At 38.2% G+C, this 15451-nt stretch overlaps 1 protein-coding gene across 1 annotated transcript in view; it reads left to right on the forward strand.

Moving 5' to 3' along the window:
• The window catches only part of LOC139758176 (uncharacterized), an 80038-nt gene that overhangs the window by 53034 nt on the left and 11553 nt on the right, over positions 1-15451 (forward strand). The window contains exons 5-6 of the mRNA XM_071679367.1: positions 3622-3685; positions 12040-12176. Of these exons, the coding sequence (XP_071535468.1) occupies positions 3622-3685; positions 12040-12176 (201 nt within the window). The remainder of the gene's footprint in view (positions 1-3621; positions 3686-12039; positions 12177-15451) is intronic.

The following is a 15451-nucleotide window of genomic DNA, read 5'->3' on the forward strand; positions in this document are numbered from 1 at the left end:
ATCATCATTATGATCATCATTATGATCACGTGAGTACTGACTGTGTCTCCATCATCATTATTATGATCATCATTATGATCATCATTATGATCATCATTATGATCATCATTATGATCACGTGAGTACTGACTGTCTCGATCATCATTATGATCATCATTATGATCATCATTATGATCACGTGAGTACTGACTGTGTCTCCATCATCATTATGATCATCATTATGATCACCATTATGATCACGTGAGTACTGACTGTGTCTCCATCATCATTATTATGATCATCATTATGATCATCATTATGATCACGTGAGTACTGACTGTGTCTCCATCATCATTATTATGATCATCATTATGATCATTATGATCATTATGATCATCATTATGATCACGTGAGTACTGACTGTGTCTCGATCATCATTATGATCATCATTATGATCATCATTATGATCATCATTATGATCACGTGAGTACTGACTGTGTCTCCATCATCATTATGATCATCATTATGATCACGTGAGTAATGACTGTGTCTCGATCATCATTATTATGATCATCATTATGATCATCATTATGATCATCATTATGATCATCATTATGATCATAATTATGATCACGTGAGTACTGACTGTGTCTCCATCATCATTATGATCATCATTATGATCATCATTATGATCATCATTATGATCACGTGAGTACTGACTGTCTCCATCATCATTATGATCATCATTATGATCACGTGAGTACTGACTGTGTCTCCATCATCATTATGATCCTAATGATGATGATGATGATGATGATGATGAATGATGATTATGATGATGATGATCACGATAATCATGATGAACATGATCATGATCACAATGACCATGATGATGATGATGATGATGATGATCATGATGCAGCTAACCCAAAATTCATATATAAGGCTTCTGTAGCTTGAAGGCTTCTTGACAACGAAGGATGTCTTTAAATGTTAATCTGTGTGTGAGTGCTGACCTTCTCCTCATCCGTGTGTGTGTGAGTGCTGACCTTCTCCTCCGTGTGTGTGTGTGAGTGCTGACCTTCTCCTCCTCCGTGTGTGCGTGTGAGTGCTGACCTTCTCCTCCGTCTGTGTGTGTGAGTGCTGACCTTCACCTCCTCCGTGTGTGTGTATGTGAGTGCTGACCTTCTCCTCCTCCGTGTGTGTGTGTGTGTGTGTGTGTGTGTGTGTGTGTGTGTGTGTGTGTGTGTGTGTGTATGAGTGCTGACCTTCTCCTCATCCGTGTGTGTGTGTGTGTGTGTGTGTGTGTGTGTGTGTGTGAGTGCTGACCTTCTCCTCCTCCGTGTGTGCGTGTGAGTGCTGACCTTCTCCTCCGTCTGTGTGTGTGAGTGCTGACATTCACCTCCTCCGTGTGTGTGTGTGTGAGTGCTGACCTTCTCCTCCTCCGTGTGTGTGTGAGTGCTGACCTTCTCCTCCGTGTGTGTGTGAGTGCTGACCTTCTCCTCCTCCGTGTGTGTGTGTGTGTGTGTGTGTGTGTGTGTGTGTGTGTGTGTGTGCTGACCTTCTCCTCCTCCATGTGTGTGTGAGTGCTGACCTTCTCCTCCTCCGTGTGTGTGTGTGAGTGCTGACCTTCTCCTCCTCCGTGTGTGTGTGTGTGTGTGTGTGTGTGTGTGTGTGTGTGTGTGTGAGTGCTGACCTTCTCCTCCGTGTGTGTGTGATTGCTGATCTTCTCCTCCTTCGTGTGTGCGTGTGAGTGCTGACCTTCTCCTCCACGTGTGTGTGAGTGCTGACCTTCTCCTCCTCCGTGTGTGTGTGGGAGTGCTGACCTTCTCCTCCTCCGTGTGTGTGTGTGAGTGCTGACCTTCTCCTCCTCTGTGTGTGTGTGTGTGTGAGTGCTGACCTTCTCCTCCGTGTGTGTGTGTGTGTGTGTGTGTGTGTGTGTGTGTGTGTGTGTGTGTGTGTGTGTGTGTGTGTGTGTGTGAGTGCTGACCTTCTCCTCCACGTGTGTGTGAGTGCTGACCTTCTCCTCCTCCGTGTGTGTGTGTGTGTGAGTGCTGACCTTCTCCTCCGTGTGTGTGTGTGTGTGTGTGTGTGTGTGTGTGTGTGTGTGTGTGTGTGTGTGTGAGTGCTGACCTTCTCCTCCTCCATGTGTGTGTGAGTGCTGACCTTCTCGTCCTCATGTGTGTGTGTGTGTGTGAGTGCTGACCTTCTCCTCCTCCGTGTGTGTGTGTGTGTGTGTGTGTGTGTGTGTGTGTGTGTGTGTGTGTGTGTGTGTCTGTGTGTGTGGGTGGGTGGGTGTGTGTGAGTGCTGACCTTCTCCCCCTCCATGTGTGTGTAAGTACTGACCTTCTCCTCCTCCGTGTGTGTGTGTGTGAGTGCTGACCTCCTCGTGTGTGTGTGTGAGTGCTGACCTTCTCCTCCTCCGTGTGTGTGAGTGCTGACCTTCTCCTCCTCCGTGTGTGTGTGTGAGTGCTGACCTTCTCCTCCTCCGTAAGTGTGTGTGTGTGTGTGAGTGCTGACCTTCTCCTCCTCCGTGTGTGTGTGTGTGAGTGCTGACCTTCTCCTCCTCCGTGTGTGTGTGTGTGTGTGTGTGTGTGTGTGTGTGTGTGTGTGTGTGTGTGTGTGAGTGTGTATGTGTGTGTGAGTGCTGACCTTCTCCTCCTCCGTGTGTGTGTGTGTGTGTGTGTGTGTGTGTGTGTGTGTGTGTGTGTGTGTGTGTGTGTGTGTGTGTGTGTGTGTGTGTGTGTGTGTGTGTGTGTGTGTGTGTGTGTGTGCTGACCTTCTCCTCCGTGTGTGTGTGTGTGTGTGTGTGTGAGTGCTGACCTTCTCCTCCTCGTGTGTGTGTTTGTGTGTGTGCTGACCTTCTCTTCCGTGTGTGTGTGTGTGTGAGTGCTGACCTTCTCCTCCGTGTGTGTGTGAGTGCTGACCTTCTCCTCCTCCGTGTGTGTGTGTGAGTGCTGACCTTCTCCTCATCCGTGTGTGTGTGTGAATGCTAACCTTCTCCTCCTCCGTGTGTGTGTGTGAGTGCTGATCTTCTCCTCCTCCGTGTGTGTGTGTGTGTGTGTGTGTGTGTGTGTGTGTGTGTGTGTGTGTGTGTGAGTGCTGACCTTCTCCTCCTCCGTGTGTGTGTGTGTGTGTGTGTGTGTGTGTGTGTGTGTGTGTGTGTGTATGAGTGCTGACCTTCTCCTCCGTGTGTGTGTGTGTGTGTGTGAGTGCTGACCTTCTCCTCCTCCGTGTGTGTGTGAGTGCTGACCTTCTCCTCCTCCATGTGTGTGTGAGTGCTGACCTTCTCCTCCTCCGTGTGTGTGTGTGAGTGCTGACCTTCTCCTCCGTGTGTGTGTGTGTGAGTGCTGACCTTCTCCTCCTCCGTGTGTGTGAGTGCTGACCTTCTCCTCCTCCGTGTGTGTGTGTGAGTGCTGACCTTCTCCTCCGTGTGTGTGTGTGTGAGTGCTGACCTTCTCCTCCGTGTGTGTGTGTGAGTGCTAAACTTCTCCGTGTGTGTGTGTGTGAGTGCTGACCTTCTCCTCCTCCGTGTGTGTGTGTGTGAGTGCTGACCTTCTCCTCCTCCGTGTGTGTGTGTGAGTGCTGAACTTCTCCTCCGTGTGTGTGTGTGTGAGTGCTGAACTTCTCCTCCTCCTGCAGATACTTGAGACACAGCTGCTACGGCCTCTCGGTGACATCCGTCTCCCACATAAAAATGATCTTAGTAAGTTACCTGTGTCTTCATGTTGTATTATAATATCATAACCTAACTTACCTGTGTCTTCATGTTGTATTATAATATCATAACCTAACTTACCTGTGTCATCATGTTGTATTATAATATCATAACCTAACTTACCTGTGTCATCATGTTGTATTATAATATCATAACCTAACTTACCTGTGTCATCATGTTGTATTATAATATCATAACCTAACTTACCTGTGTCATCATGTTGTATTATAATATCATAACCTAACTTACCTGTGTCATCATGTTGTATTATAATATCATAACCTAAGTTCACAATAGTCATGACCTTCCTGCAACAGGTCAAGTTAGAAGTGGGATATTGGCCAGGCAGTTATTGTGTATCATATATCGTAACTTGCTTCATCACTACTGGTGAACATTGAACATTGTTGTTCTTGTTGCTGTTGTTGATATATCTCAATGCACAACTTAGGTTCCACATCCGTTATACCACATGATAACATCCTCCAATATGCTGGCACATAAGATATACCGTTAACACTACGTGGGAGAACAGGAAATAATATAACAGCAGAACCACATAAATGTTCTCTGAGAAGCATAATACATGGGAACAATAACACAAAAGAACAATAACACATATGAGAACAATAGAATATGAGAACAATAACACATAAGAACAATAACACATATGAGAACAATAACATATGAGGACAATAACACATATGAGAACAATAACATGTAACATTAATATATGAGAACAACAACACATATAAGAACAATAACATATGAGAATAATAACATATGAAAACAATAACGAGAACAATAACACATATGAGAACAATAACATTAGAACAATAACATATGAGAACAATGGCATATTTAAGAACAAAAATGAGAACAATAACACATATAAGAACAATAACACGAGAACAATAGCACATGTAAGAACAATAATATATGAGAACAATAACTTATAAGAACAATAACACTTGAGAATAATAACACATATGAGAACAATAACATATGAGAAAATAACATGAGAACAATAACCTATGAGAACAATAACACATATGAGAACTATAACACATATAAGAACAATAACACATATGAGAACAATATCATATGAAAACAATAACACATATGAGAACAATAACACATGAGAACAATAACATATTAGAACAATACCATAAGAACAATACCATAAGAACAATAACATATGAGAAGGATAACACATATAAGAACAATAACACATGAGAAAAATAACATAAGAACAATAACACATGAGAACAATAACACAAGAACAATAACATATATGAGAACAATACACAAAACAGTAACACATATGAGAACAATAACACATAAGAACAATAACATATATGAGAACAATACACAAAACAGTAACACATATGAGAACAATAACTTATGAGAACAATAATATATGAGAACAATGACACATGAGGACAGTAACACATAACTTATGAGAACATTAACATATATATATGAACAATAAGATATGAGAACAATATCACATATGAGAACAATAACATATGCAAACAATAAGACGTATGAGAAGAATAACAGACATGAGAACAATGATATTTGAAAACAATAACACATATGAGAAGAATAACACATATGAGAACAATGATATTTGAAAACAATAACACATACGAGAACAATGATACGTATGAGAACAGTGATATATTAGAACAATAAGATATGAGAAGAATAACACATATAAGAACAGTGTCAAAGGAGAACAATAGCACATATAAGAACAATAACACATATGAGAACTATTACACATGTGAGCAAAATAACATATGAGAACAATAAGATAGAGAGGAATAACAAATGAGAACATGAACATATATGAGAGCAATAACATATGAGAACAATAAAAATTATGAGAACAGTAACACATATAAGAACAGTAACACATATGAGAACAATAACATATGAGAACAATAACATATGAGAACAATTATGATAACAATAGCACATGTGAGAACAATAACATGAGAAAATTAAACACATATGAGACAATAACATATGGGACAATAACATATGAGAACAATAACATATGAGAATAACACATATGAGAACAATAACAAATGAGAACAATAACACATATGAAAACAATAACATACGAGAGCAATAACACATAAGAACAATAACGCATATGAGTAAAATAAGACATGTGAACAATAACGTATGAGAACTGTAACACCTATGAGAACAATAACATATGAGAACAATAACACATGAGAACAATTACACATAAGAGAAAAATAACACACATGAGAACTGTAACATATGAGGACAATAACACATATGAGAACAATAACACTTATGAGAACAATAACATATGAGAATAATAACACATATAAGAACAATTTCACATATGAGAACAACAACACATGAGAACAATAACATATGAGAACAATAACACATGTGAGAACAATAACACATGAGAACAATAACATGAGAAAAATAACACATAAGATCAATAACATATGAGAACGATAACACATAAGAACAATAACACATATAAGAACAATAACAAATGAGATCAGTATCACATATGAGAACAACAACACATATGAGAACAATAACATATGAGAACAATAACATATGAGAACAATAACGCATGAGAACAATAACATGAGAACAATAACACATGTGAGAACAATAACATATGAGAACAACAGCACATGTAAGAACAATAACATGAGAACAATAACGCATATAAGAACAATAACATATATGATATGAGAACACTAAAATAAAGACAATAACACATAAGTACAATAACACATATAAGATCAGTAACATATGAGAACAATAACACATGAGAACAATAACATATGAGAGCAATAACACATGTGAGAACAATAACATATGAGAACAACAGCACATGTAAGAACAATAACATGAGAACAATAACGCATATAAGAACAATAACATATATGATATGAGAACACTAAAATAAAGACAATAACACATAAGTACAATAACACATATAAGATCAGTAACATATGAGAACAATAACACATGAGAACAATAAAACATGAGAACAATAACACATATGAGAACAATAACATGAAAACAATAACATATGAGAACAATAACACATATGAGAACGATGATACGTATAGGAACAATAACACATGTAAACAATAACATATGAGAACAATAGCATGCGAACATTAACACATATAAGAACAATAACATATGAGAACAATAGCACACGAGTACAGTAACGCATATGAGAACAATAGCATACGAGAACAATAACACATGAAAATAACAAATAAGAGAACAATAACACATGAAAACAATAACAAATAGAAGAATAACACATGAAAACAATAACAAATGTGAGAACAATAACTCATATGAAAATAGCACATATAAGAACAGTAACACATTTATAAATAATACATATGCTTGATCCTTCCCTGGATGGTTCCCTCATGTGACAGTCACTTGCTACTGGTGTGTTACAGCGGCTGGAAGGTTACCATGTAACGTTATCTCATTACAGTAACGTTTGTACTTAGTAACCTTTCAGAAACCATCATGTACAACAAACCTGTACACACCAGGGCTACTCAGGGCTGCTCAGGGCTACTCAGGGCTGCTCAGAGCTACTCAGGGCTGCTCAGGGCTACTCAGGGCTGCTCAGAGCTACTCAGGGCTGCTCAGGGCTACTCAGGGCTGCTCAGGGCTGTTCAGGGCTACTCAGGGCTGCTCAGGGCTACTCAGGGCTACTCAGGGCTGCTCAGGGCTGCTCAGGGCTACTCAGGGCTGCTCAGGGCTGTTCAGGGCTACTCAGGGCTGCTCAGGGCTACTCAGGGCTACTCAGGGCTGCTCAGAGCTACTCAGGGTTGCTCAGGGCTACTCAGGGTTACTCAGGGCTGCTCAGGGCTGCTCAGGGCTACTCAGGGCTGCTCAGGGCTACTCAGAGCTACTCAGGGCTGCTCAGGGCTGCTCAGGGCTACTCAGGGCTGCTCAGGGCTACTCAGGGCTGCTCAGGACTACTCAGGGCTGCTCAGGGCTACTCAGGGCTGCTCAGGGCTACTCAGGGCTACTCATGGCTGCTCATGGCTGCTCAGGGGTACTCAGGGCTGCTCAGGGCTATTCAGGGCTACTCATGGCTGCTCAGGGCTGCTCAGGGCTACCCAGGGCTGCTCAAGGCTACTCAGGGCTACTCAGGGCTGCTCAGGGCTATTCAGGGCTGCTCAGGGCTACTCAGGGCTACTCATGGCTGCTCAGGGCTGCTCAGGGCTACTCAGGGCTGCTCAAGGCTACTCAGGGCTACTCAGGGCTGCTCAGGGCTATTCAGGGCTGCTCAGGGCTACTCAGGGCTGCTCAGGGCTACTCATGGCTGCTCAGGGCTGCTCAGGGCTGCTCAGGGCTACTCAGGGCTACTAATGGCTGCTCAGGGCTACTCAGGGCTGCTCAGGGCTGCTCAGGGCTGCTCAGGGCTACTCATGGCTGCTCAGGGCTGTGCAGGGCTACTCATGGCTGCTCAGGGCTACTCAGGGCTGCTCAGGGCTACTCAGGGCTGCTCAGGGCTACTCATGGCTGCTCAGGGCTGCTCAGGGCTGCTCAGGGCTACTCAGGGCTGCTCAGGGCTGCTCAGGGCTACTCAGGGCTGCTCAGGGCTACTCAGGGCTGCTCAGGGCTACTCAGGGCTGCTCAGGGATGCTCAGGGCTACTCAGGGCTGCTCAGGGCTACTCAGGGCTGCTCAGGGCTACTCAGGGCTGCTCAGGGCTACTCAGGGCTGCTCAGGGCTACTCAGGGCTACTATCAGGATTAAGAACCTCACCCTGGTGGTGTAAGGGCCGACATACATTCATTTACTTCCATATTTTCTCTCTGTAAATATTAACTTATATGGAGAACTAAACATACAATTACAATTGATCACATGTTTCAGTCAGCTGATCAATACAGTTGGTCAAGATGAAAATCTATGTAAAATGTCGTATTGACGTAAATAAATGTCATTAATTCATTTTAATGTCTGAGTCTGTCAAAAGGTCACTAAAAACCCAGGGACTCGATCATTGGTGGCAAATCTTCTGTATTTAATGATATGATCAATATATATGATCAACATATATGATCAACATATATGATCAACATATATGATCAACATATATGATCAACATATATGATCAACATATATGATCAACATATATGATCAATATATATGATCAACATATATGATCAACATATATGATCAACATATATGATCAACATATATGATCAATATATATGATCAACATATATGATCAACATATATGATCAATATATATGATCAACATATATGATCAACATATATGATCAACATATATGATCAACATATATGATCAACATATATGATCAACATATATGATCAATATATATGATCAACATATATGATCAACATATATGATCAACATATATGATTAATATATATGATCAATATATATGATCAACATATATGATCAACATATATGATCAACATATATGATCAAAGGTAAACTGTTGATATAATGTATTTACATGTGTTCAAACAGCACACGCTCAAGTTCCACACCAAAAGGTCACAAACAAAAGTTAGGTCACATGTTATAGATGGGGTTGTAGTTGATGGGTCAGGTTAAACGGTTTTAAACCAAGTTGTAATAAATGGTCAAACTACAAACTGGTCAGCCGTGACAAATGGTCAAACTGGTCAGCTGTGACAAATGGTCAAACTGGTCAGCTGTGACAAATGGTCAAACTGGTCAGCCATGACAAATGGTCAAACTGGTCAGCCGTGACAAATGGTCAAACTGGTCAGCTGTGACAAATGGTCAAACTGGTCAGCTGTGACAAATGGTCAAACTGGTCAGCCATGACAAATGGTCAAACTGGTCAGCCGTGACAAATGGTCAAACTGGTCAGCTGTGACAAATGGTCAAACTGGTCAGCCATGACAAATGGTCAAACTGGTCAGCCGTGACAAATGGTCAAACTGGTCAGCTGTGACAAATGGTCAAACTGGTCAGCCGTGACAAATGGTCAAACTGGTCAGCTGTGACAAATGGTCAAACTGGTCAGCCGTGACAAATGGTCAAACTGGTCAGCTGTGACAAATGGTCAAACTGGTCAGCCATGACAAATCGTGTGCCACAAAAATCAATCTTGAGACCAGTTCTCTTTCTTCTATACAGATCAATAATGTTGGTGATGGGCAGCAATGTCACATATACAGATCAATAATGTTGGTGATGGGCAGCAGTGTCACATATACAGATCAATAATGTTGGTGATGGGCAGCAGTGTCACATATACAGATCAATAATGTTGGTGATGGGCAGCAATGTCACATATACAGATCAATAATGTTGGTGATGGGCAGCAGTGTCACATATACAGATCAATAATGTTGGTGATGGGCAGCAGTGTCACATATACAGATCAATAATGTTGGTGATGGGCAGCAGTGTCACATATACAGATCAATAATGTTGGTGATGGGCAGCAGTGATTATGATTATAATATCATTAATAATCTAGATGATAATTATATCATTAGTAATCTAGATGATAATTATAGTTACTGATAATCTAGATGATAATTATATCATTAATAATCTAGATGATAATCATAATGTCGCTAATAATCTAAATGATAACTATATTGTTACCAATAATCTAAATGATAATTGTAATATTATCAATAATCTACATGATAATCATAATGTCTCTAATAATCTAAATGATAATTATATTGTTACCAATAATCTAGAGGATAATTATAATATTACCCAATAATCTAGATGATAATCATAATGTCGCTAATAATCTAGATGATAATTATATTGTTACCAATAGTCTAGATGATAATTATAATATTACCAATAATCTAGATGATAATCATAATGTCGCTAATAATCTAAATGATAATTATGTTGCTACCAATAATCTAGATGATACTTATAATATCAATAATCTAGATGATAATCATAATGTTGCCAATAATCTAAATGATAATTATATTGTTGCCAATAATCTAGATGATAATTATAATGTTATTAATAATCTAGATGATAATCACAATGTCGCTAATAATCTAAATGATAATCATAATGTTACTAATAATCTAGATGATAACTGTTACTAATAATCTAGATGATAATTGTTACTAATAATCTAGATGATAATTGTTACTAATAATCTAGATGATAATTGTTACTAATAATCCAGATGATAATTGTTACTAATAATCCAGATGATAATTGTTACTAATAATCTAGATGATAATTGTTACTAATAATCCAGATGATAATTGTTACTAATAATCTAGATGATAACTGTTACTAATAATCTAGATGATAATTGTTACTAATAATCTAGATGATAATTGTTACTAATAATCTAGATGATAATTGTTACTAATAATCCAGATGATAATTGTTACTAATAATGTAGATGATAATTGTTACTAATAATCTAAACGATAATTGTTACTAATAATCTAGATGATAATTGTTACTAATAATCCAGATGATAATTGTTACTAATAATCTAGATGATAATTGTTACTAATAATCCAGATGATAATTGTTACTAATAATCTAGATGATAATTGTTACTAATAATCCAGATGATAATTGTTACTAATAATCTAGATGATAACTGTTACTAATAATCTAGATGATAATTGTTACTAATAATCTAGATGATAATTGTTACTAATAATCCAGATGATATTTTTTACTAATAATCTAGATGATAATTGTTACTAATAATCCAGATGATAATTGTTATTAATAATCCAGATGATAATTGTTACTAATAATCCAGATGATAATTGTTACTAATAATCTAGATGATAATTGTTACTAATAATCCAGATGATAATTGTTACTAATAATCTAGATGATAATTGTTACTAATAATCCAGATGATAATTGTTACTAATAATCTAGATGATAATTGTTACTAATAATCCAGATGATAATTGTTACTAATAATCTAGATGATAACTGTTACTAATAATCTAGATGATAATTGTTACTAATAATCTAGATGATAATTGTTACTAATAATCCAGATGATATTTTTTACTAATAATCTAGATGATAATTGTTACTAATAATCCAGATGATAATTGTTATTAATAATCCAGATGATAATTGTTACTAATAATCCAGATGATAATTTTACTAATAATCTAGATGATAATTATTATTAATAATCCAGATGATAATTATTATTAATAATCCAGATGATAATTATTACTGATAATCCAGATGATAATTACTGTTGGTTTATGATCCATGTGTGTGTAAGTAATGGCTGGTCTTGTCTCCGTCAGCCACCAACCTGAACCAGAGTCAACAGTTGGCCAACATTTTCCTTCATAATGTTAACCAAACCATCAGCCACCCAGACTGTCCCACCATGTTCACACTCGTCGGTGATCAGTGCCTCTCTGCCTTCACTGTCGGCAAGGTCAGTGTCTATATCTTCACTGTCACCAAGGTCAGTGTCTATATCTTCACTGTCACCAAGGTCAGTGTCTGTATCTTCACAGTCGGCAAGGTCAGTGTCTGTATCTTCACTGTCAGCAAGGTCAGTGTCTGTATCTTCACTGTCAGTAAGGTCAGTGTCTGTATCTTCACTGTCAGTAAGGTCAGTGTCTGTATCTTCTCTGTCAGCAAGGTCAGTGTCTGTATCTTCACTGTCAGCAAGGTCAATGTCTGTATCTTCACTGTCAGCAAGGTCAGTGTCTATATCTTCACAGTCGGCAAGGTCAGTGTCTGTATCTTCACTGTCAGCAACGTCAGTGTCTATATCCTCACTGTCGGCAATGTCAGTGTCTGTATCTTCACTGTCAGCAAGGTCAGTGTCTGTATCTTCACTGTCAGCAAGGTCAGTGTCTGTATCTTCACTGTCAGCAAGGTCAGTGTCTATATCTTCACTGTCAGCAAGGTCAGTGTCTATATCTTCACTGTCAGCAAGGTCAGTGTCTATATCTTCACTGTCAGCAAGGTCAGTGTCTGTATCTTCACTGTCAGCAAGGTCAGTGTCTTATCTTCACTGTCAGCAAGGTCAGTGTCTGTATCTTCACTGTCAGCGAGGTCAGTGTCTGTATCTTCACTGTCAGCAAGGTCAGTGTCTGTATCTTCACTCTCAGTAAGGTCAGTGTCTATATCTTCACTGTCAGCAAGGTCAGTGTCTATCTTCTCCCTCAGCAAGGTCAGTGTCTGTATCTTCACTGTCAGCAAGGTCAGTGTCTATATCTTCACTACTGGTGTGGTTTGTCTGTTATGCCAACGTTAAGGTCACTGCCTTCACCAGAGGTAAGGTCAGTATGATAACATACAAAGGAATGTTTAAAACTTCAGCCACCGTAATGGAGGCAGAGTTCCCTCCACAATGTAAACACGTCTGGAAACATATGTTAGTCAAACGTATGTGCACGCAAACATCGTCCAGGTATACACATGCACATACATAAAACTAACATGCACGCATTAGCATACACACACTAACATACACACACGAACATACACACACTAACAGACACACACGTATATGAAAAAGATACATACACACACTAACATACACACCCTGAAATACGCTCATTAAAATACACACACTAACATACACACACTGAAATACGCTCATTAAAACAGACACACTAACATACACACACTGGAATACGCTCATTAAGATACACACACTAACATACACACACTGAAATACGCTCATTATAATACACACACTAAGATACACACACTGAAATACGCTCATCAAAATAGACACACTAACATACACACACTGAAATACGCTCATCAAAATACACACACTAACATACACACACTGAAATACGCTCATTAAAATAGACACACTAACATACACATACGTATATGAAAAGACACATACACACACTGAAATACACAAACTAACATACACACATTAACAAACACGTACTATAATACACACACTAACATACATACACTTAAATACACACACTAACATACGCACACTATAATACACACACTAACATACACACAATAAAATTCGCTTATTAAGATACATACACTAACATACACACACTATAATACACACACTAACATACACACAATAAAATTCGCTTATTAAAATACATACACTAACGTACACACACTAGAATACACACACTAACATAGACACACTAACATACACACACTATGATACACACACTAACATACACACACTATAATACACACACTAACATACACACAATAAAATTCGCTTATTAAAATACATACACTAACGTACACACACTAGAATACACATACTAACATAAACACTATGAAATACGCTCATTAAAAAACACACACTAACATACACACACTGAAATACGCTCATTAAAATACACACACTAACATACACACACTAAAATACACACACTAACATAACACACCAAAATACACACACTAACATACACACACTAAAATACACACACTAACATAAACACACTAAAATACCCACACTAACATACAAACACTTTAAAATACGCTTACTGAAATACACAAACTAACATACACACGCTAAAGTACACACACTAACATACACACACACTAAAATACACACACTAACATACACACACTAAAGCACACACTAACACACATACACTAAAATACACACACAAACATGCACACATTAAAATACACTCACTAAAATTCACACACTAACATACACACACTAGAATACACACACTAACATACACACACCAAAATATAAACACTAACATACACACACTAAAGTACACTCACCAAAATACACACACTAACATACACACACTAGAATACACACACTAACATACACACACACACACACACTAAAATACACACACTAACATATACACACACTAAAATACACACACTGAAATATACACACTAACATACATACACTAAAATACGCTCACTAAAATACACACACTAACATATACACACACTAAAATATGTTCACCAAAATACACACACTAACATACACACACTAAAATACGCTCACTAAAATGCACACACTAACATACGCACACTAAAATACACACACTAAATACACAATCTAACATACACACACTAAAATACGCTCACTAAAATACACACACTAATATACACACAGTAACATACACACGCTAACATACACAGACTAAAATAAACACATTAACATACACACATTAAAGTACACACACTAACATACACATACTAACATACACTAAAATAAACATACTAACATACACACCCAAAAATATACACACTAACATACACTGACTAAAATACGTTCACTAAAATACACACACTAACACACACACACTAAAATACACACACTAACATACACACACTGAAATACACACGCTAAAATACACACACTAACATACACATACGTATATGAAAAGACACATACACACACTAGAATACACACACTAATATGCACACACTAAAATACACACACTAACATACACTCACCTAAATACACACACTAACATACACACACTACAATACACACACTAACATACACACAATAAGATTCCCTTATTAAAATACACACACTAACGTACACACACTAGAATACACACATTAACATACACACACTAAATACACACACTAACGTGCAAACACTAGAATGCACACACTAACGTACACACTTAAATACACAAACATACACACACTAGAATACACACACTAACATACACATACGTATATGAAAAGACACATACACACACTAGAATACACACA

This window comes from Panulirus ornatus, chromosome 29 (genome assembly GCF_036320965.1).
Source record: "Panulirus ornatus isolate Po-2019 chromosome 29, ASM3632096v1, whole genome shotgun sequence".
NCBI lineage: Eukaryota > Metazoa > Arthropoda > Malacostraca > Decapoda > Palinuridae > Panulirus > Panulirus ornatus.